Here is a 23,263-nt window from a genome sequence, read left to right on the forward strand (position 1 = left end):
AAAGTGAACAAATTATATAATTTTTATATATATTATTTATATATGCAAGTACAAAATACCTCACTTCATCTTTTCTGAATTGAATGCTACACTTCTTGGCTTTTACAATTTTACAATTATAATTATCTCTTAAAATAAAAAAAGATTTCATTGTACAAAAAATATGGTGATAAGGAAGTGATAATCCATAATAAACATTTTAAAATCAATTAGAAAAGCAAAAAATTTTCCTAGTTGAAAAAAACAACAGACATTCTAAATAAGTCGGCTTCTGCAAAAATACTTTTATTTTTTATGAAACGCGCAAAAAGTGATCTTCATTATACTTCAAAATCAATAACTGTTATTACAGGAAATAAAGTGCCTAAATAAACATAGGTTAATAACATTAAAAATCAAGATTCGAACTGTTAAATATCATTAACAATACAGAAAATGTTGTACTAAACAAAACCATGATAGCAGACTACTTGTCAGGATTGTGGCATTCATTTACCTTTCACACAAAAAATTTAGGATTAATATCACTTTAAAAATGGATTTTTAAACCAAATTTAATGAATAATCAGGAGAAAAACATTAGCTAACGATTGGATCAGCAATGGACGGTAATATTTATTATTTTATCCGTCTTGCTTACTTTTCCTTGTTTTCATCCTGAACCAACTTTGTAATCAGGTTTACATACAAAATTGCCTTTAAGGTTCCTGACGTATACATCTCTACTATGGCTGCAGCACTGGATTTCTAGAAAACTATCTAAGACAAAAAAACTTTTGCTATTAACTCTTCGAGACATTCTATGTCCAGACTGATTAAAAGCAATATGGGGAAAAGTAGATAATGGAGAATCCAGGAATGCCAGAATAACTCTTAAACAAATTTGGCTAAACTTTATAAATGTCGAAATGTCTACAGAAACCTCCTGAGACAATCTCCGGAAAAACAATGAATAAATAAAATAAACAATAATGGAATGAGGCCTGTAATGGGGTGCTTGAACAATACGAACCTTTAAAATGGTAGGAAATCTGTAGATTACATTAATTAGCTAATTTTGAATCAATCGTCAAGAATTTCGACGACCAGCTAAAAAGCTAAGGTTTGGCAGGGGTCGTGAGTTCGCATTTAGATAGTTAAAGATATTTTCATTTTCTACTTTGGCAGCAGATCCTTATAAATCGAAAGGGGGTCTTAATGGGGGGAAATATATTAAAAGTCACTGTAAAAGCTAAATCGTCCGAAAAGGATGAGTGGCTCCCTTGGGCAGAGTGTAAATACTTGCATTTGAGTGTTAGTAGTGTCAGAATTAATGAATTTCTTGTTACGAAGCAAAGGGACGTTGCAAAAATCCCAGATAAAGTTGGATGCGATAACAAAAATCCCAGATAAAGTTCTGGGTGTCAGAATTAAAAAGAGTGAGTCAGGGAAACGTTATATGAGTCACGATTCACACTTACAGTGTGTTCGGGAAAGATTCGAATGCAAAATAGGTAAAAATGGCTCTCTACTTTAAAGAGCGACAGCGTCAGCTGCATTACCTTTTGACCCCAGCATCAAATAAAATTAATAAAACATGTCACGATAGAAATAGCAAAAAGTACTCTGCTCTGAAGCCGGCCTTAAAGACATTCAAATGAATTATAAAAATTATGATAAAAGAACTAAAATTTCCAACAAAGGTACAACACCTTTATGATTATATCATATATAAAAATATTTTTTGTTCAACCTTTAAAAACAGAACAACAAAAATGCATATAATTTAATCTCAAAAAAAAGTACTATATACATTGTACATATAGGCGCAGACATACACAATTTTCTCAAGAATATCCTTCTTTCTTGCTTACACATCCACATACATATCTCGTACATACTACATAATTTATTACTTTATGTATGTTAACTTCAAATAGATCAGTACATAAGAAAAAAAAATTATATATATATATATATATTTCGGGAGGGATAATATGACAAGGGGAAGCATAAAAATTTATTAAAAAAAAAAAAAAATTCACCTAATATTTACAGATTTTATTTTTATGTATTTATTTTTATTTTTTGACACATTAACGCACACAAAGCTTTTTATGCAGTCAATTGCTTAAATTTATTTTTTAGGTATTTACTTTGTGATTAGAAAAAAACTTTTCACTATTATATATTGATAGTAATACAAGCAAATTTTCTTTGATATTTTTTTTTTAAAGTAAGTTATTTTTGTTTACTTTTTATTGAGATCACAATTAAAACTTAAATAACGGTTGAAAATTATGTTCACTTGTTTTATTTATAAATCTTTATCAAATACAGACTTGTCTGAGCGAAGAAAAACATAATCCGAGGATTTTAGAGAGCACTCGAAGGAGTGAAGTGAAAATACGAGATCAAAGGTTCACTCTATTTCCTAACCTGCAGCGTCTTAATCGAGCAAGATTTTTCACCAAAGAAGCCTCAATTCATCCGAAGTGTAGACTATATTTGAACAACAGTTTGAGAAGATATATTGTCAAAAAATCGAAAAGGTTTAGGCCAATAAATTTCAATTTGGCCGAGAAGTAGTTCTGGGTCGAAATTCACACATTAATGAGAGCCTATGGAAGATGGCCGATCAAAGAACGGTGCATGATCAACTAGATAAAGTGAGGCCTCTAATTACAACCAAAAGCTGTTAATGAGTTGCACAAAACGGCAGGTCATTCGCGTCATTTTGATTCTTCAAAACAAAACAAAAACGCTTTAATTCTAATAACTTGCTGAAAATCACTAGATTCTTCTTGAATACTCTCTTCAATGTATTGACTTTATCCCCTTGTTAAAATCACTGAAGAAAGCTTTAAGGAAAGATAAAGTGAAAATGCTTTGGAGAACAGATTGTGCGAGGTGACTTCCATCCTGTTTTATCGTTGTTTAAGGGATAAAGAAACCCCCTTCCAAAACGTACTCGCTGACCCTTTTCATCAAAAAAGGACAAAAAATGATTTAATAAGAAAAAACTTAGACTTAACTGACACCTTAGCGTATAATTTGGTAACAGTGGAACTACATGTAATCAAATTTCCGAAGTACGGTTTCCATAATATCCCTGAATTTGTGGCAAATCGTTCGTTTAAAACTTTAATGACTTAATTGCTATCTTTAATTAGTATATTAATTACTATTATTAATTGTTATCTCTTTAAAAGAATATTACATAAAAAAAAATACCATCAATGTGTTACACATCAGACTAATATCTTTTAACAGACAAAAAAAATTAACAAATAGGAGCCATTTATTTTCTGTTAAAGAGAAATTAACCGTCACTAACGTTTTCAAATTTTTAAAGGCAAAAATAAATTAAAAGCGAAGGCGAAAATAAACTATGAAAACTTATGATTTAACAAGCACCATTAATTCCTGCTCAACAAGTCTGTATATTCTCTTTATCTTCTAGTAAAGAATTTTTATAGAGTGCATAAATTTGTTTTATTGCCTTCCGTTTTAGTTTCCTTAAAAAAAATTAATACTGTTTGAATTATTTTAAAAATTGCTAATTACAAATAAGTTTAAAAAGTAATAATAAAAATAATAGGCCTCTGAAAAATATTTCATGTATGTTGAAATTTCATCTTAATTTTTTAATGTTTGGAGGGAAGACCACTTTTTTGGCACACATTAAATTAAAAGTTAATAGAATTATATTTACTATTTCCGGCTTAACTTAGTTCTACACATGGTTGTACAATTACGTCAATTATAAAATAATAGCCGCAAATCAGATCCAATATTTTAGAATTCAAAATGAAAGATAAAATTTCCTTTTTTGCATTTTTTAAATAAAACTGGTGGCATTTTTTATTTGTTTTAGTTTCAGTTTCAAGTGTCAATTATTGTCTCAATTAAAGGTCAGTGAATAACATCATCTTTTTCTTTATTCGTTATATTCTGATTAGCTTGATCATTTTCATATTCAACAAAATCGTCAAAAATACTAGGCCATGCTTCTGTGTCATCATACGTTGATAAATCATTACCTACAGCTTCTGAAAAATTAAGGAACATATTCCATGTATCACGAGGTATGCCTCTAATATGTTGATGTGTTTCTAAAAAGTTTAACCATCTTGATAATATCGGCGGTTCCCTAACACAGAATACTAATTTCCAAAGAACGATTGCCATATCTGAGGGCAAGATTCTTTGCCCAACAGATGAATCTAAACCAAATCTGAATGTAAATCTATAAAGATCTTTGAAAACATCTGGATTTGTGGCAACCTGATTCGCTATTTCTGGAAGTTTAGCTTGTATTCCTTTTATACTGTCCACACCCATACTTCTGCATCCACTTACAAATTCGTCTCTGGTAAACCTACACATTTGAGCTGCATCCAACTTCCAAGCTAATATTAAAACCCTAAATTCATCCGGCGATAATCCTAGATCAGAACATAATTTTTCAATACCCTCAGCCAATATACTATCATCCAAGTTATCTTTGTAATTATCAAAAAGTGAGATTATTTTACTTTCTGATACACTTTTACCGATGCGGATATCTGACGTCTTGCCTACAGAAGGCATACGTGTATAAAACGTTCTAACACTTCTGTCTCTATGAAGAGTTATGGTAGTTGATGCAGTTGGGTTGGTTATTATTCCTGGTTCAATAATGTTATTCCCATTTAAAGTGGTCTGAATGTCTGCATTTTCACAAGTGACTTCTGCAATAAAAATTCTGTTTTTTAAAATTCATTCATCATAAATAATTTCACTGATATGTAAGTTTTATATTTTATGGATCATCTAACCGTAAAAAATGAAGTAAACAAAGTAAATTATCACTTTCTATTAGGTTTTATCGTCTAAACAGTTGCGATTGTTATGGGAGGTGATTGTCAGTTTAGATGTAGTGATAGTAAAATGAATCTGACATAAATTACTAGATGGAGATACGGAATTGTTCCCATTGATCTTGAAAGTTTTAAGTATGCGCTCTGCTCTGTTCCTGTGACCAACAACTTCCAGATAAACCTGGCATAAATGAAAAAACTAACAATGACTAGTAGAATGCAATGAGAAATAATGGCTTGCAGTAGTAGAATACAATTTTATTTCCTATATCGACTAGCCACCGATTAAGAAAAGCACATTCTACATTCTGGGAATTCCCGGAGATTTGACTCAAGTGTTGGTTAATCAAAATAAAATTTAAAGAATCTGGAATATTCATATTTTAAAGAAACCAAGAAACAAGTTGGATTTGGTTCCCACTGTACAAAATTATGAATTACCGAACTATTAGAGCAGAAATTTAAAGTCAACAAAACGTTACAAATACTAGGGAAATCCTTTTGTAAATAATACATTGGTCGCTACCATTAAAGTCAATAAATGTTAAAAAAGCTATAGGTACCTCATTAGGTAAAATTAAAATAACAAATCACTAGAAAATCGGTAAATAAAATGCTATAAAACTACAGGAACATTCTTTGGTAAAAATAAATACAAGCAGGTCGCTACCCAATATATAAATATGGAACTACATTGTCAGTTTAGGTTTTGCGAATCATTTTGCGCGCATATAACAATACTAAAAAACGCAATCCTTGCGAACACTACAAAAGAGGCTCAATACGTACACGTGACTTCCTAAACCACAATCCAATCAGCAGTCTGTGAGGTCAGAAATAAACGTCATCCCTGTCTTCATCAGCAATCAGCCCTTAAGATTACCGAAACCCACTGGTCTATTCATAAATATTTATAATGTAAAGTCATCCATTCCTAGTAGTTAAACAGAAATGAATCCAAAAATGGTTGAGAAAACCTACCTTGAAAAAACTACGTTTGGTACAGAAGTAGTTTAAATGTAGAAAGTAATCTATATAAAGTGATACTCATTTTCAGTAAATTAGAAAATACAGAAAGTTTTTGATGAAACACGTTTCCTTGATTATTTCTTGAGGGAAAATTATCTCCTATCACAAAAAATAAATAAAAAGAAACAGGAAATAGTATTAAGGCGTACATACTTTCACGAAACTTAATATTAACTGTCTTATTTGTTAATTATGTGTGTAACAACAAAGACAGTTTGTTCTCTGTTTTTTATGAAATTTACTAGTAGATCCCACTGAAACCAATGTTTTTCTTTATAATGTTTTTTTTATAAGTGTATCTATCGAATGAGTCTAATCTTTTCGTTAGAAAGAATAGTACAAGAGGGAACAAACTTTCACTCCGCCCTTAGAAAGCATATAAACCATTTGTGAATACTAAAAAATAAAAATAATACTAACCTTCTTTATCTATCACAGCTGTGGGCACAGAAGAACGGCCCTTTCCTCTTGAGAAGCAACTTCCCATTGGAGGCCTGCACACATGAAGGCCTCCTATAGCCAGAAACTGCCACCAAATTCTGACCTCACCAACTGCAATTGAGACATTTCGAATAAACAGTAAGACTATAGATTAAAAAAAATTCTAACTACATAAAGTACATTCCTAACCCTTAGTTAAATAAAGAAAATGACTTTAAAATTTATGGTTACTTCACATTCTATCTAAAGTATGATTTTTATATTTATACAGAATGTAACAAGAATTCACCTGAACCTGAAGAAATAAAAGCTACATCTGTCAGAAGTCAAGGTACCGTGATGTTGACATTCACTCCTTCGGGCAATTAAAATAAGAAATTTATCATTCAAATTTAACCACTTATCCACATGTCACTTTTAGTGATAAAGCACTGCTCAGTTATGTAAGTTAGTCAAATCATAACTCACTATATTCCTGCACGATACATTTGATCATCTGGCACCATTATTTGTAAAGTACTAAACAAGTAAGCATGAGCAAAGCATCCCCAGCTCAGGTTTGACTTGAGGAGTTGACAATGTCATAATTATATTAAAAGATAACATGTCACATTAATCAATTTACTTATTGTGATTTTAATAAATTTAAATTCAATAACTGACACATACAAAAAGTTTAATTACAATATTACTCATTCTAATTCTAGGCATCAAATGCGACTGGTGCGCTCCTGGAATAAATTGTCTCAAGTTAGCCGATCGTGTTTACTTTTTACTTGTGTAAGTCTTATTGATACCACTTAAAATTGGCGAGGTATGTTTATTTTATCGCTACTCAATTTATTTATCTGTTTGTAGTTTATTAGTTTCTCACCCGAACATATTACCTCTATTTCTTATTAATAGTATATCATTGACCAATGTAAATGTGTCGCCATTTTAAATAATTCATGTAATGATAAGCTCATGGTTAATAGTTGGTATTATCGTGATTTCTCTTAAGGACTGAAAAACCAAGTTTTTTGGCTAACTTTGCTCCTTTAAAATTCTGTTTTGAAGATCTGTGCAGTATTTGTCAAAAACAGATTTTTTTGTTATTGGCTAAACTAAAATAAAATAAAAAAAGGGCCTAAATTAATAAAAGGACTCAGCCTTTGGATTCTAAAAAGAGTTAAGTTATACTATTTCGATAGTTTTATGTTAATTAATTTTAATGAAACTAAGAAAACTTTACATTTTTTCAAGTCTCTATTGACTTACAGTAAAAAATAGTCCTTTTTTATTTCTGAGAAGGTATTCGTTTAATTGTACTACAATGATTTGATCCCTACGAATTCAAAGCTATTGGTCTTTTTTAATCATAAAAAGTGGGAAAAGTTGATAGTGAAGCATATCTGTCTCAAATCTTGACAATCAAGGTTTGGCTCTTTAAGAAATGAGGAGGAAAGAGTTCAAAACTTAATTTGAAATATAAAACGTTAATGTTAGAAAGATTAAAGTTTTTATCATCTGCATTTTATAAGATTGTACGTTATAGATTTTTAAATAGTAATAAGTCAACTTAAATCTAAGTGACTCTCACATTCGTTTAGGACGTATCTTATATTAGTACTTAAAAACTCCTTAAGTGCTCATAAAATAATTTTAAGGTTTATCATATTTTTTTACGTTTCGTAACCTTAAGTCAGTTTTAGAATAATTAATTTAGTCAATCACTGCTTTTAATCCAAGAAAAAAGTTCCACGTATTATGTGAAGTTAATAAATTATAGCGTTTTTTATTTTTGCTATCATCAAATGCTTGATATTGTGAATTGTTGTTCATCAATAAGTATTAACTGAAATCTATTTAGCCCTTATGACTTGTTTCACAATTCGCTTTAATAAATTAGCAAATCTTTTTCATTCGCTCCCTTAAGTTGCAGGAAAGTTTTTGTCTAATTTGCCATTCCTTGAAAAAAAAACTAATTTTGTCTTCATAACGATTGCTATAGAATTAGATTTATGAATGAATCGGCTCAATGCCGACTCCACTTCGACCTAAAAGGTATAGAGTAGTTCTCTTGTGTATCAGAGATTGTGCATAGAATGTAGGCTACATGAGATTTAGACTGCTTGAGTGATAATAGAGTTCCTTTGACTTGGTAATTCCAAGTAGATATAAATTTTGGTCTCAGTAGGCGCTATTGATTCACATACATATATGCATGAATACTTCAATCATGACTTAAACAATTTAGGCCATTAGTGTCCGTTGTTTTTTTTAGTACACTGTCTGCATCCTGACAGTGTTTTTTTTCAATATTTTTTTGTACTTTCCTACTCTGGATATAGCTTCAAGAAGCTCGTGAGAAATTAATAAAGAGTAACTTAGCCAGCTGGCATATTTTTGTGAGCGAATATTGGGGGCGCTAATATTACCAATGTTAAGTAATATTGCAGGAGCCTATTTTTTTGTTTCCTTCCCCTGCTGCTCTTCCTCTTAACCGAACCTACCAAACTTCCCTTCTATTAAAGATGTATACACTCGTATATATTTACACTGTAAATGTCCGTGTTTTTCCTGCACAATCTATTTTGTAGAATGTATTAATTATAAGGCCCTATACTGAAGTTTAACTGCGTTGTTTGTGTTGAGATGATATGTTCGCAAGAACACTAGGATCCCTGAAGAAACAGTTAATCTATTCAATTATTTTACGCCTGGATTTGCTGTAATTTTCCTAACATTATTAATAATGCTTGATCTTGGCCAAAATTTTAAATCTCTTTCCCCTGTAGTAGCAATATTTTTATTATTATTTAGGTATTGAATAAATTATAGAAAAAGTAGATTTTGCTCATTAGGTATATTATTCATGTTGGGATAGAATTAATTGTCATAGTCTGTAATATAGTCCGTTAGGATCCATCAGTTGTTACTTCAGTTGTATGTTGGATAGTAGTGTGTTGGAAGTTTGTTATAGAGTTCATAAAAGTTATTTACACGTATTATAGTTGGATGGAGACAAGAAGAACAATTTCATTGGTTTTCTTTCAAGAACTGTAGGAAGAGAGTTTTGGTGTAAGTTATTTACTTCCTTATAGTATTATGAACCAAAAATAATCTTTTAAAAACGCTTTGCATTAAAGAATTTTGAATGCACGAGAAATATAATTGAATGAATTAATATTACATAATTCTTGCTTTTAAAGTGAATAAATTGCTTTTAAAAAAGCTTATAAACTTATTTTCATTTAAAAAGTTAAAGATATCTGTCAAATGAAATATTGTCAAGGAGATATCAGATTCATTTTTTAATGGTTACATCTCTTTCAATTTTTTTTTTCGCATATTCTGCTGAGATCATCAAACCTTTTTTCTTTCAATTATATTAATTATTTGTATTATTCTCGCTTGTTATCTGACATTCTCTCTTGACGGAGAACACACACTATCAACTACCGCATAGCAAGCTGTAAGAGGCTACTAGGAAGAAACATTTTGAGAGTAGGCGGGTCTTAAATCTGGGATTACAGCTCAGTGCTCACTGCACTAACCACTCACTTAATACCTTTCACTTTTCTTATTATACTTATGTGGTGTAGTATTGGTCGTCACAAGAGATGACTCTTAAGTAACCACAATTAGCACCATAGATTTCACTGCCTAGATTTATTTTTACTTTTTAAGTAATTTTAATTAAATTGAAATGCGGAGATAATCGGAATCGGGTCCTGCTTGTTTTCCCTTAGATTTACTCTTTGTGGGAGCTTCTTTTTTCCTTTTCTGGGAGCACTGCCTAGTTATGAACGGTGCCGTCTGTTACTACAAACAGTGACTGGTAGCCGCGGTGAACAATTAGAATCTGGACTTTAATGTCCTCAAATGTCAGCGTTTCCTACAAAAAAAAAATATTTTTGCTATCCTTCTGACTTAGCATGGACAGCTTCCTACAAGTTAAGTCTAGCTTTTAGAAAAATGTTTAGAACGAATGTAAATGTTATTTTTTAGTACTGAATGTCCAGCAACTCATTCTGCGATCTTGTATCTGAAGTTTGTTTACGTTGTTTCATTTAAAAATCTTGTTTTAGAAAACAAATGAAAGTCATTATGCTGAACAAGAATTTGTCATCTGGAATAAGTCTATTTTTATATCATCTTTTTGAATGGTTCATAAAGCTTGCCTTGTAAGAAAACATTCACTTCCCACTTAAAGTTCACCATCTGAATCAGTTGATAACATGAAAATAATAAGTTATAAAATGAAAGTTTCTGTTTCAACCTAAGTTTGACGGTGAAGTAAACACATTTAAAAAAACTTACAAACATACAAAAAAAATCTGTGTAATCAACCACACATCTTTCTCATACTACTATTTTTCATAAGGTTCTTACACAAAAATGTTAATCAAACTCAGAACATTTACGTTATATTTAATTCTTATTTTATATACAATATGGCATCTTTTGGTAGTACCGCAGACTACTTCTGATAGTATTTTTAGTTTTTGAGTTTTGCTGCATTTTGTTTTAGCTGCATGTAATTCTGCCATTCGTAACCCTCAAAGCATTATAAAATCTCTTGTCCTTTTTTTTTTTGTTTTTTTTTTTAGATTGATGCAAAATCCACGATGGTGTATGATGAAGTCGGTAGATTAAAGACAAGCTGACCCAATTCTTTGGGGCTAGCAATGACGTCAAGGCCAGCCCCTTATCCATGTGATACTGCTTTACCCGAGGTAATAAATTTCACCAAAAGTAAATTAATGTCAAACTTTCAGAACCAGATTTTCAAATCCCAATTGCTCTCATTTTTAGAATGCAGAATTATTTTAAATTACACACTTTTCATTGTTTCGTTTGATCCAAAAGTCTGATAATTTTTCCAGAAAGAACCTTTACAGTTTGAGGTTCAACTCAATGGAGCTCCAGATGAAATCGTGCAATTAGTACACAACATCAAGCAGGCAATGATTTATTTTTTAAATATTTAATTTCTCAAGAAGCAAACAAATTTAAACTTAAAAACATTAATTATTGCTTAACTTTGTTAGGTTGGTGAGCAGTTTCTTTATCATTGGAAAACGTTTCCTATAGTACTGCCTTCGCCTGTAAATGCCATTGAAACCGGTGGTCCTCTTACATCTTCAGCAGATATTCCCTACATCACAGGTATTACTGTCTTAAGAGAGATGGAATTGTTGCAACAAGTTAAATTACTTAAGAATATTAATTACTATTGCGCCAATGGGCCGTCCTGTATTGGTTTTTTGGAGTTTTGTTGGATCATTTTGTGATCGGTTAAATCGCAGTTAAAATGGATGGATTATCTTCCCAAGCTTTTTGGATTATTGACTCATAATGCTAACAACTTACTTTGCTTAGACTTACAGTTTCTCTCTCAGAATAAATGCTCAGGACCTCTCTGTAAACTCTATCTATTTTCTAAGCCACAAAATTATGCTTTAGAACATTCTGTAAAATTGAATTGGGTATTTACAATATTTCTAGGAAACTTAGTTTTTTCGTTTCGTGATTTTCGTAGTATGGAATTTTTTAAAAAGTCTTCTTAGGAAGCATCAAGTACCCGAGTGACCCTTTAAGTACCAATTTTAAGTTGTTGGGCTTGTTTTTCTTAAAATTCGTTTTAAGTGAACATTGTTTTATATTTGAAGGTATATGTGACAAGCGGAATATAAGTCAATCGCTCAAAAGAATTTGAATGTCATTTAAGTTGGTCAGACCTATAATAGCTTTACACAGTGGCAAGGCCCACCTCTTGGCCTGAGAAACATCTTATAGAAGCAAAGTCAAATCATCCGTTTGAAGGAAAACCAATCTACTAATTGTAGCGGGGTATTCGAGGATGAAAAGCTAATGCGGTCATTATTTATTGCCCATACGCTTAGATATTATTTATTAAAAATGCTATTAAAGTGATAAGAGATATTGACATAAGTTTAAGAGACCTGTCAAATTAAAACTTTTGGATATGAGTTGGAACGAGTACAAAAGGAATAACCGTTCATCCTTGCGCACAGCTAATTGCGCTCTTCAATTTTTTTATTCGATTAACTATTTATACGCTTTTGAAAGTGTCGAAATATGTTTTTATTCAGATTTCATAATCAAAACTTGAAAATGCGTGCAGCCTAATAAAGAAATTGCATTCAAAGTAAAGATACTTTTTTTTATTTTATTATTTTTTTATTGGCGTTTCTCTACGATCTAGATCCGATCGTTTTTCTTTTTACCTCATCAGAATCTATCCTCTGAATCCACCACTGGGCTTAATAGGACCATATTGGGATATTGTTAGTCGCTAGAAAGGTAGATGGAAATTCCAGGCTAGAGGCAAGTGATCGTATAAATATTTATTTTTTGGTCCACAACAATGTATTTCCGAAATAAACCGCAAAATCATATTAATTATTCACGCTTGATGCTGAAATCTTGCTAATCGAAACTTGGAAACTTTGGATCACCACACTTTCAGTTTATAATTAGTTTGAATCATCCATAATTATAATTAATCACTAACCATTCTGAAACTTAGTAGGAACAACACTTTTTTCAAATTATTTTGAAACAATCATTTTTCCTGTTATCCTAAATTAAATTGAATATTTACTATCTCATATTGATAGATTAATGACGACATTGTGGTACACATAAAATATTATTACAATTTTTTTAACCATTAAAAAAAATTATTGATGGTGCTAATCTTTAAAATGAATAAATTTTCCAGTAAGTAGTGGTGAGGGAAGCAGTACACTTGCTCGGAGATGCGGATCAAGACCAGCTAGCCTCAGGGATTTATTTGTTACGCCTTCGTTTGATGAACTAGATGCGGTCGCTATTGATACTTCTGGCGAACCGCGAAGGCTCACTGCCAAACAGCTTGAGGCGCTCAGAGAAAGAGGGTAAGATTTATTTGGAACATATATGTTTATTTTTATTTATTTTGTTTAGTTATTACTATTTTTTAATTTTATTTGCATCCTCTGCCCTTCCTCTTAATATTACAGAAAGTAGAGTTTTGGTTGATTGTTTTTTATTCGGGGTTTCTTCCCGTCCTATTGGGGCCGCTTTTGGAGATGTAGACAACAATTTCTAAAGCTGTATTTTCTATACCTTTATTTAACGTCACGCGTAAAAATTGTATTTTTCCATCTACTTGAAAAGATATAAAATAAGGTATTATTATAATTTTTTTAATCACATTCATGCTTTTAGATTTCATTTTAGCAGGGTTTGTTTGTATTAGATTACTTTTACTTTTTATCTAAATTTTATCTAAACTTCAGTTATTTGGGGAAGCTGCATTAGGTTCCACTTGGAAAGGCTGTAAGTAATTTTTTTTTTTAAAGAAATAGGATAATGTTTTCAACTTCAGCATTATTCAGATTTTAGTTGTGCATATTGTTATTTTACTAATTTTTGCCCTTCGGTCAGTGCGAAATAATAACACCAATGGATCTTTGCTGAAAATAATAAACTATTTTAAGAAAAATATAAGAAACTATGGAGAATTTTTGAGTTTCTTATTTGGGAAAACGGTTTTCAAAAGTTTAAAACTCTTCTTTTTTGTTAAAGATTAATGATTTTTGTGTTTAATAGAAATTAGCTAAGTTATTGTAAATCTGGCATCACATTTGTATTTAAAGAGGTTTAAATTACTTCATTCCTTATTTACACTCTTTTGTTGAGAATTTTTTGTTGAGACTATTATTAAGTTATTTTCAAAAATAAATGGAGATTTTTATGGATTCTAATTTATCAGCAATTTTTAATTATTCTTTTTTCTTTAGTTGCGGGATTTATGGATACATTATCTTATGCAATATTTTCAATATTTAGAAAATAGTGGTCACTGCAAATATTGCATGTAATTTAATTAAAGTTTAACGAAGTTGATTCACATCTAACTGCAGTGTTCTAGTATAAGACTGTTTTCATTTTTAATTAATTAAATACTATATATTGAATTATTTAACTTCTATGATTTTTTTTAAACAATGTTTTGCTTACCCCAGAGCATAATTTAGGTAGTTTCTGCATGTACTGATTGTCAATGCAAACCTTCAATCATACTCTGAGATAGTTGACCATTCATCAGCACTTACAGCAGTGTTTACAATACATATTTTAATTCCCCCCCCCTCAATTTTAATTATGAACGGAGTATCTTAAAAAACTATTTTAAAAAATATAATCACTTAAGTTCCGAATGCTTGATTTCATGTTCATGAAAAAAACAACAAAAGTTAATTCTTTATTAAAATTAGTGGTGGCCCAGAGTAATGAAATTTAATTTAAATTACGCTCTCAAAAATTAATTATTCTACTTAAAGCTCATGTTGATGAATTGTGCAAAATTTATATTCACACGAAAAAGCATTAATGTTTCATAGTACTTTGAACATCATAATTTAAAATATACTGATAGTTTTGGTTTTCGACCGTTGATAATTTGATGATTTTGGGAATGTTGAGGTCGGTTAAATCAAACAAATTTTGTTTCATCTCACCAATCTTTCGATAAATCTATTACCTTCTTCAGGATAGTGTAAAATTTGTGGAGCTACATCATCATAACTGTTGAACATCATAACAGTTATGATGATTTAGCGTAACGTTAAACTCCACAAATTTTACACTACCCTGAAGAAGGTAATAGAATACGTTAATGAGGTAAAACAAAATTTGTGTTTGAATTTATTGATTGACCCACCTCAATATTCCCAAAATCATTAAAATATTATTTCTGTTAAAAAAAAAAAAAAAATTGTTTTACTATAAATTAAGATAGTTTTTCTTTTAAAAACACACACCTTTTATTCTCTTTATTTTCTTAATAAAAAAATGCACACGTTGAAGATTTGAAGGAAACATTTCCTTTAACTATCCATATATTAATACTCTCAGAATAATTAAAGGTTGACATAGGACAATGAGATCTCTTGAGAATAATATAATGAGAGTCATTCGAATGGATGACGAAAAGTGTGGTACACTAGGTTTTCCCAAACACCAGAAGAGAAGGAAAGGGTTTTCAGAGAAAGTTGGGAATGGCCGAGCAAAATAGTTATTTGGATCGATCAATATTAATCCATAGAAGAACGGTGGAAAAATGATTATTTGGTACCATTATAAGCAAATATGTAGTTTACCATCGTACTTCCTCAATCAGTTATCGTCATTTTTATTTTTTTCAGTATTACTCAGTGTTACCTTAACATACAAAATATTAGCGTCCTCTAACATCATAATTGGTTGGTTTTCTCATGTTGTAAAATTGTCTTGTTTTAGACTAATTATGTGTTTACAATTATGTATTATGCAAAATTTAGTTCACAGAATCCTATAATGTGCATGGAAAGAAATCGATAAGGCATTTTATTGCCAAATGAAATATTGCACAATTCATAAACGCACAATTAATTTTTTTAATTTAGTAGTACTATATAAACATATCTTAAAAAAAAAAAATCAGCCAAACTACTTATGGGAGAAAAATGGCAAACTTTTTGTAATATTTATTTCTTTTTTCATCTAATTTTCAAGTTTACTTAACTTTATAAAAATGATCTATAAGTATTTTTGGACTGAACCTTCCCCTGCTAACACATCCTTGTTTAAAATCTTTCATCCTCATAACGATTTTTTTTTTATTTTTCTAAATAAATTAATTACCTTTTATTTGGTTTTAATATTTAAAACTAATGATAATAGAGTAAGTGAGGGAAGGGATTAGCTATGAGGTTAGCATACTGGACTCCCACGCGGGGGTCCCGGGTTCGAATCCAGCAGCTTCCTAGGAGCTTCTTACAGCTCACTGACCGGTGATGGACAGTGTTGTCTGTAACGAGAGAACACTGTGCGGAGGCCGGCAGTGCACTGAAAAAAGCTCCGAGCGCTAATAACCTCAGCTGTTGATGCGCTAAAAAAAAAAAAATAGAGTAAGTGGTTCAGAAGAAAGTTGAATGAATCTCTCACTATAAAAATATATCATAATGATGTTCTTTAAACGCTCTGCTCTAATTGACCTTCTAAGAATCTAAGAAGCCTGAAAGTCGCAGTGCAGTACTTTGAAAAATATTCCGAGCGCCAATGGCCTCAGGTATCAAAGCGCCATAAAAAAAAATAATAATAACATAAAAGTTAATAAAATAACACTACTGTTTGGTTTGCTTATAATTTATATTTGCCTAATCCAAAACATCATGGGTTTGGTTCAGCCAGTTCTATAATTCTCTTTTCTTTAAAAAAATTCTTATTAAGAAAATTTTAATTATGCCACTACCTCTATTTGAGGTATTTCTCTTAAGTTTTCTGATTTTCTTTAAATGACAATAGTAAAGAAAGATATAAAAAATATTGACTAAATTGCATATCAATGATTGTTTTTGTTTTTTAATTATCCTAAATGCATGTTGGAATTGAAAATGATATTGGCAGTTAGGCAGTGTGTATATTGTTCAGCTTGCATAAGGACAACCGTGGGAAACAGAAGAGGCTCAATAATACGCAACTTGAATCCATCAAACAATGTGGGTATGTTCCAATTTCCCTTCCCACCATCCAACAGAAAATATTTAGTAAAGACCACTTTTTTAATTGCCTCTTTTATTTGCCGTTTTAAAGCCTGACTTTCACGCACAGCACAATAATTTTCTTTTGTCCAAATCACTCCTATTTAAAGGAACATTTGATTTTATTTTTTTATTGACCTGTAATTTTATAAAAAAAAAAAAAAAAGTGTGATAGAACTTCCAAAAAGTGTAAATTATTATTAAAAGTTTAGAAATTGTTTCTGAATCTTAAACAGAAATTGTTAATACGTTTTAAGTTATTTCAGTTTCCCTTAAGTACATAAGTTAGTTAAAGTCTCTAAAAAACTTACATAAGGTGAGTCAATTTGCTCTTTTTGAAAATACATAAATGTTTTGTTGTTCATTCAATTGTTACTTATTATAGATAGCGTTATAGATAGCTCTGCTCAACAAAAACTGCTTGCAATTCTTGCCCATTGCTTGCACATAAATGGCAGTTTTTAACAGATAGCAGTTATTCTGGCTCCTGATTTAAACCTCTCTTGATAAAGAAGCCTATAATTTGCTGTTCACTGCATTGTGGCCAGCAAAATCCTGGCCATAAGCAAGAAACTGATGAGCTAATGTTCAGGCTTCTTGTGAATAGAGGAATTTCAATTTAGATAACAAAAGTAAAAAAGAAATTATTGTAAATAAATGTAATTATGACATCTAATTATTTTACCAAAATTATTTATTCAGTCTGAAATCTAACTGATTCACCTTTCACACCAAAGGCTAAAAGAATTTTTACTAGAAAAACTGCGGGTCAACAGTGATGTTTGAGATTAAAATATGTTGTTTTACCTCCATTCTAAACGTTAAATAATATTTTTGAGGAGTTTTGAGTTTTGTTCAGTTTATAAATAAAAAGTCTTTACGTCAACGTTTCGAACTAATATAGTTAAGATTATTAAGATAATAAAACGTAAATATTTTTTACTTATAAACATCAAAACTCAAGATTTCTCAAAAATAAATCTTATGAAGGTCTGGAAAAGCATTGTGAACATATGTTAACGTAAAATACAAAAAATTACTTGTAACAACTTTCAACTGATTTAAGCGAATGGAAATAGTCAAAAAGAATGATCGCAAAAATACAACAGACTTATGTGCTTGAGGGTTAAATTAGTGTACAGATGATAAATGTATTGTATTTTCATAGTTTGCTAAGGCGATTATTTAATATTCTATTTTATTGCATGTAACAAAAGTACTTCCTTTTTTTTTTAATAAAAATTCACATTATGCCTCTTCTCTTGCTTTGGAGATAAAATACTAATTGTGAGATGGAAGGTTTATAGAATTCATAGGATTAATGCACTTCCAAATAGATCAGTCACAAAGTTAGAATTTATTAAATCTTTGTTCGGTGAAATTCGTTCAACATTTTCTTACTCACTTGAAAACTCCTCCCGAAAGCAACCCTCACTAACAAATCCATATTGCAGTCTTAAAATATCGCCTTTTTTTTCAATATGAAAGTAGGTACATTCGCAATGCTACGATTCCCAGTGTTTTAGAAATGGTTAGTTCAGTGCTTTTCAAAGAATATCAATATTTCAAGAATTTTTGTGGCAACTTTTATCTATTGTAATTTCTCAGTAATATTTTTTTTCTAATAAAAATTGTTTGGAATAATTAGTATAAGGAAAAATAAAAATAAAAAGGTTAATTTAAACTTTTGCTACGATTTCTACTATCAGTATTTCTGAAATTGTATTAATAAAATTAATATTTTCACCTTAGTAAGACTTCTTTTTTTTCTCCTAGGCGGTGTAAAAATAGATAACCCAGCAACGTAGTTAGATAGATAGTTAGATGACCAAGGAAAGGGGATAGTCAAGGCTGTCATTAGCCTGTCCAATTAATACTCAGTTGCAAGAGATAGCCTAATTTTCGAAATTGCTTTTCATAGATCAAATTGTCATACAGAAAATTAATTGTTGGTCTATATGCATAGAATCGGATAATTAAATAATGTGTAATCTTGGAAAGATTATAGTACATTTTAGAAGGTTCATTATTTCGTTATATTTTAGTACATAGACTTGTATAATGTGGCATTTCTTTAAATTAAAATATGTTGTACTCTCCTCAGTCAGTCGCAACACATTTGCTGTGATTTTTGTAAAAGTATTTTTTTTTTTTTAGCAAGAATTATATATTCAAAATACTAATTTTAAATGAAAGTAACAATTTTGTATATGTATTGTAAGTTTTAACAATTTTTTCTTTAAACGTCTTAAACGTGAATTTTTATAGATATGTTAGATATTGATGAGAGTTTACATTCAATGCTTACATTTAAAGTAATGACAAGTTCTTTTTTTATATGATATATAATTTGTTAAAGAAAATTAGGTGCAGTTTGTGCAATAAATAAATCGATGATTAAAGATAAAGATAAAGCCTTATTAGATAAGTTAAAAAAGGATGTCCAGGTCTTAGAACTCTTATGGTCAGCTTTTAACTCTGCGTTTAATCCCTGAGACGTGAAAATGTAATAAGTTTGTGATTGTGTTTACCATGGCTCGGATACTATGATCAAACATAATTTAAATTTTATATCAAGCATAATAACTTTCAATATCGAAAGGAAATTTTTTATCCTAAATTAACATTGTTATATTCGTAGAAATTATTAAATTTATTGCTAAATGCTTAGTGACTGAACTAAAAAAAAGTACTTGTTCTTTTATAAATAGGGAGTTGTGTTACAGAAATTTTAAGTTGAGAGGCGTATTTCAGCGTAGATAAATTTTCTGTGTTAAAATTTTAATAAGCATGTTAAGTATTTGATCTTCAATTTGTTTTATTTTATTAAAATAGTGTAAAAGTGGAAAAATGTAAAAAGAAATGATAATTTATTTTCAGGGAGTTTGAGGTGCCAAGTTTAAACTTTCCAGGTCAGGTACATCGATGGAGACTGAGTGCGCTACTACAAAGAGGAGCTTTAAATACCCATGACACATTACTTAGTGATCTTGCTCTAGCTTTAAGGTATAATAATTATTTTTATTTATTTATCGATTAAGGTTGATATTTTTATATAGTTGTTTCATTATTTTTAATAACTATTTATTTTTATATTTCAGGTTTATTATTGTCACAGCAAAAGCAAGGCTAGTTTCCCATTTTTTTAGCGTAACTAAAGCTGCATCATCATTAATCACTGGATTTATTAAGTTATTAGGTAAGATGTTTTGATTGAATCTGATTACAAGTCGATTTACTTTTTTGGTCATTTATTTTATCGAATATTGTCAATTAATGATAGTTTTCGTGTGGGCTATTTAATGCAATATTGTTTTTCCCCCAGACATCTAAGAAATGGAAAAGTCTGATAGTATGAATTATTTGGAATTTAGTCTGAACTTAAAGAAATTGTTTGAGACACTTAAGCCAGTATTTTAAATGATGATTTGAAAATAGTGAACATAAAAAACTGGATTATTGTTCATTATTTCAGATATAATTTTGGGAGTGCCTAGTGTTCAAGCGCACAATCTAGAAGGTAAACTTAGGGAAGAAAGAAGCAGATATCTTGTTGCAGAATTAGTGTGCAGGGTTGGTTCCAATTTGTATTTACAATTACTTCTGGTGATTTCACAAGTTCTAAAGAAAAGAATTTAGCAATTAAGAAAAGTTATAAATAACTTATATTTGTTACAGCCTGAATATGAAGACTCGTTGGAAGTATTGTGTTTATTTGTACGAAGGCAACTTCGAAGAGCGGCCACTGAGAAATTCGAAGTAGAAAGGGAAGCTTCACATCCCCCCGTTCCAGTACCATACCTTTTTTATACGCCAAAAGTAAATTACTCTTATATCCTTGTAAGGTATTCAAATTCGGTTAGTAAGCTGTAGTTCATTTTTTAAAAATATTTTTTATGTTAGGGCTGTGAAGTCGATTTAAGATTATTCAGTAAGGATATTATGAGAAAAGCACTGCCAATCCTGATGAATATCTTAGAAAGAGAAACTAGAGGCTGGTTCCTTCATTTTCGGGAGAGATTAATTTCTGATTTACGACAAAAAAAACTCCCCGATGATGAAATCGAAAAGGTTAGCGTTTTTCTATATTGATAAGGAAATTTTAATGCCATTTTTATTTTCTGGTTATCCAATTTTGATAAAAGGCTTATGATAAAGGTTTTATGGTTAATAAATTTTATTTATTTATTTATTTGTTTAATAAAGGAAGTTAATGAGGCAGTTATGAAAGAATATTTAGAAAGAGTATATTCAGGTATTTTGTCAAATGCAGAACTAAAAGATTTAGGCGAAGGTATTTCTCAGCTTTTAGTAGAACAAGCACAAGCGGTGGTTCTTATGCATAGGTAAGTGTGGAAACTTTTTAAAATTCAGTCTTAAATTTCCATTTTATAAGCTGCCATTTTTGTTGTGTTTAAAAAACAGGGCTGTAGAAAATGTCCAGCAAAAATTAACTAAAGCAAAAGAATCTTTGAAGCAGCGATTAAAGAAGACCCATCCGATACGATCACGAATTGGTCCTTGGCTTAGAGATCGTTTAAGAAGCGCAGAGGTTAATAAGATTATTTATTTCCAATTTTGTATCGTTTATTTATGTTTACCATTTATATTTATTATTGTTTTTGTAATACAACATAAGTACATAAAAAATAAACACCTTTTTTAAAAAATAATTATAAAAATGTATTTATTATAGGAATCCTTTATTGAAGAATGTAAGTGGAGCGCTCATGAAGAAGCTTTGATTTTATGTAACAATCAGCACTTAAGTCAAACTGTCTATTTCCTTAATCGTGATCTTACTTTTATGAAAGAGGTGAGGGAAAGCATTTGGCCAAGTTGGACCGTTAATGCACACACATATTCTTCATTCTACTAATGTATACACATATTCTACATTCTTTTAATGTAGCAACGTGATTTATGTTTTCCTAGAGGGAGCCAGTTTTAAAAAAAGAATTAAGAAATGATAAAACACCTACCAGAATTTTCCAGTGGAAGACACATATCTGGTTTCCACGTAACTGGGTGGTGCGACGAAGCTTCCAGGGACATTCTGAGATTATTCCTACCGTCCTTAGTTCCACAGCCACTTCCATTACAACACCTCGATCCGATCCTAGCCAGGTAAGGTATAATATAATTGCTGCATCAATTTACAAGAGATTGCTTTCAGTGGTTCCAAACGAAAACTGTATTTCTTGGATAGTCATAATATTATATTTATAAAATAATTCTTATGTTTTGCAGCCTGTATTTTTAGTCGAGAAAGAAATAATACGTACTACTACGACCAGATGGCCATTTTGGCGTTGGATTAACTATTGTCATCGTACGTGGAGTTGGACATGGAATGCAATGTTCTTTTTTGGAGTGAGTGCTAGAAACAATTTTTTTTTTTTTTTTTCATTTTAAAAATCATGCTGTAATCAGGTACATTACGAGGTACATTTTGTGTTTGTTTAATCTGAATATCTTCCAGGTTGTTATACCGTGGTGCAGTCCTGTTAGTATACGAGCATTGTTGTGTGTTAATCCATTCACTCCTGATCTAGAATTGTCGCAGGTAAATGGTACATTGTTTCCTAGACAAAGTTCTTCCACTCCTACCATGGTATCAACGTTACGCTCGCTTGCTAGACATATATCTAAAGCAACTACACAGTTTGAATCCAAACCTGATACAGGTAAGTATATTTGTGATAAAATTAAATTAAATTAAATAAATATTAAGACGGGCTTCTTTGATCGCTGCTTAGTAAGATTTCATACTCACAAATTTTGTAGTTTTAGTTTTTGCATTAAAACTTAATTTATTTTATAATTAGACAATAATTATAATAGATTTCTGTTATCGCAGAAAAACATTTCAATGTACCCGAGATGACAGGAATGCAGTTATGAGTAGTTTACCAACTTACATCCCCAATTTTTGTGATACTGGGTTCGATTCCCGGTCTTAGGCCTTGGATTTTATTTAATAGTTAATAAAAGAAATTTACAGTAAAGTATGATTGCTAGTCGCCTCCGTCCACGACACCTAATTGTAGTTGGACGTTAAGCCCCGCCTGAAAAAATAAGCGATTAATTTACTTTACTTTACATCCCCAATTTACGTGTGGGTATTCTAGAAGCTCATTGTCAGCTTCTGCTCCATGAGAATTTTTAGAAAAACGTTCTATTTCAGGCTTTAACTGGGCATGATTTTCTCTAGAAGTGGGTTACCTTGTACTTTAGATAGCTGCTTCCGTGCACTGTTTGCTTTGTAACTTGACAAAGAAGAGAAGAGAGAGAAAGAAGACCTCTGCCTTGCTTTACTGAGTTTAATGATAAAAAATTTAATCTGACAAATATTTTGGGTACTGCTAAAAA

The 23,263-nt window shown here is 30.6% G+C and overlaps 2 protein-coding genes across 7 annotated transcripts in view; one reads left to right on the forward strand and one right to left on the reverse strand.

The window, feature by feature from the left end:
* SCCRO3 (defective in cullin neddylation 1 domain containing SCCRO3) lies at positions 1 to 7,047 on the reverse strand. Its single transcript, XM_074140941.1, has 3 exons — positions 6,601 to 7,047; positions 6,291 to 6,422; positions 1 to 4,712 (listed from the first exon to the last, which is right to left on the reverse strand). Exons 2-3 carry the CDS (start codon positions 6,355 to 6,357, stop codon positions 3,895 to 3,897), a joined length of 885 nt encoding a protein of 294 aa, XP_073997042.1. The 5' UTR covers positions 6,358 to 6,422; positions 6,601 to 7,047; the 3' UTR covers positions 1 to 3,894.
* LOC141460659 (uncharacterized) overlaps positions 7,013 to 23,263 on the forward strand; it is a 23,953-nt gene continuing 7,702 nt past the window's right edge. For 2 of the 6 annotated variants that reach the window (XR_012462275.1, XM_074140878.1), the window contains exons 1-17: positions 7,013 to 7,125; positions 10,907 to 11,032; positions 11,183 to 11,260; positions 11,348 to 11,465; positions 13,045 to 13,219; positions 16,782 to 16,853; positions 19,772 to 19,897; positions 19,993 to 20,090; positions 20,367 to 20,464; positions 20,570 to 20,710; positions 20,795 to 20,962; positions 21,098 to 21,237; positions 21,317 to 21,443; positions 21,588 to 21,707; positions 21,827 to 22,018; positions 22,142 to 22,264; positions 22,374 to 22,578. Coding sequence is in view for 5 of the 6 variants with exons in the window: in XM_074140878.1 (XP_073996979.1) it covers positions 10,985 to 11,032; positions 11,183 to 11,260; positions 11,348 to 11,465; positions 13,045 to 13,219; positions 16,782 to 16,853; positions 19,772 to 19,897; positions 19,993 to 20,090; positions 20,367 to 20,464; positions 20,570 to 20,710; positions 20,795 to 20,962; positions 21,098 to 21,237; positions 21,317 to 21,443; positions 21,588 to 21,707; positions 21,827 to 22,018; positions 22,142 to 22,264; positions 22,374 to 22,578 (2,029 nt within the window). In the remaining variant the exon portion in view is untranslated. Of the gene's footprint in view, positions 7,126 to 7,294; positions 7,482 to 9,307; positions 9,375 to 10,906; positions 11,033 to 11,182; positions 11,261 to 11,347; positions 11,466 to 13,044; positions 13,220 to 16,781; positions 16,854 to 19,771; positions 19,898 to 19,992; positions 20,091 to 20,366; positions 20,465 to 20,569; positions 20,711 to 20,794; positions 20,963 to 21,097; positions 21,238 to 21,316; positions 21,444 to 21,587; positions 21,708 to 21,826; positions 22,019 to 22,141; positions 22,265 to 22,373; positions 22,579 to 23,263 lie in introns of those variants that run through there. The other 4 variants (XM_074140879.1, XM_074140880.1, XM_074140883.1 and 1 more) reach the window with 4 other exon arrangements.

This window comes from Rhodnius prolixus, unplaced genomic scaffold (assembly GCF_049639745.1).
Source record: "Rhodnius prolixus isolate KJV_2025 unplaced genomic scaffold, Rpr scaffold_6, whole genome shotgun sequence".
In the NCBI taxonomy this organism is placed as follows: domain Eukaryota; kingdom Metazoa; phylum Arthropoda; class Insecta; order Hemiptera; family Reduviidae; genus Rhodnius; species Rhodnius prolixus.

Excerpts from the sequence above, each read along its gene's own strand:
- SCCRO3 (XM_074140941.1), bottom strand. The coding sequence starts at position 6,357 with ATGGGAAGTTGCTTCTCAAGAGGAAAGGGCCGTTCTTCTGTGCCCACA. Across the intron at positions 4,713-6,290 it reads AGCTGTGATAGATAAAGAAG|AAGTCACTTGTGAAAATGCA; the intron begins GTTAGTATTATT and ends TTTTTATTGCAG.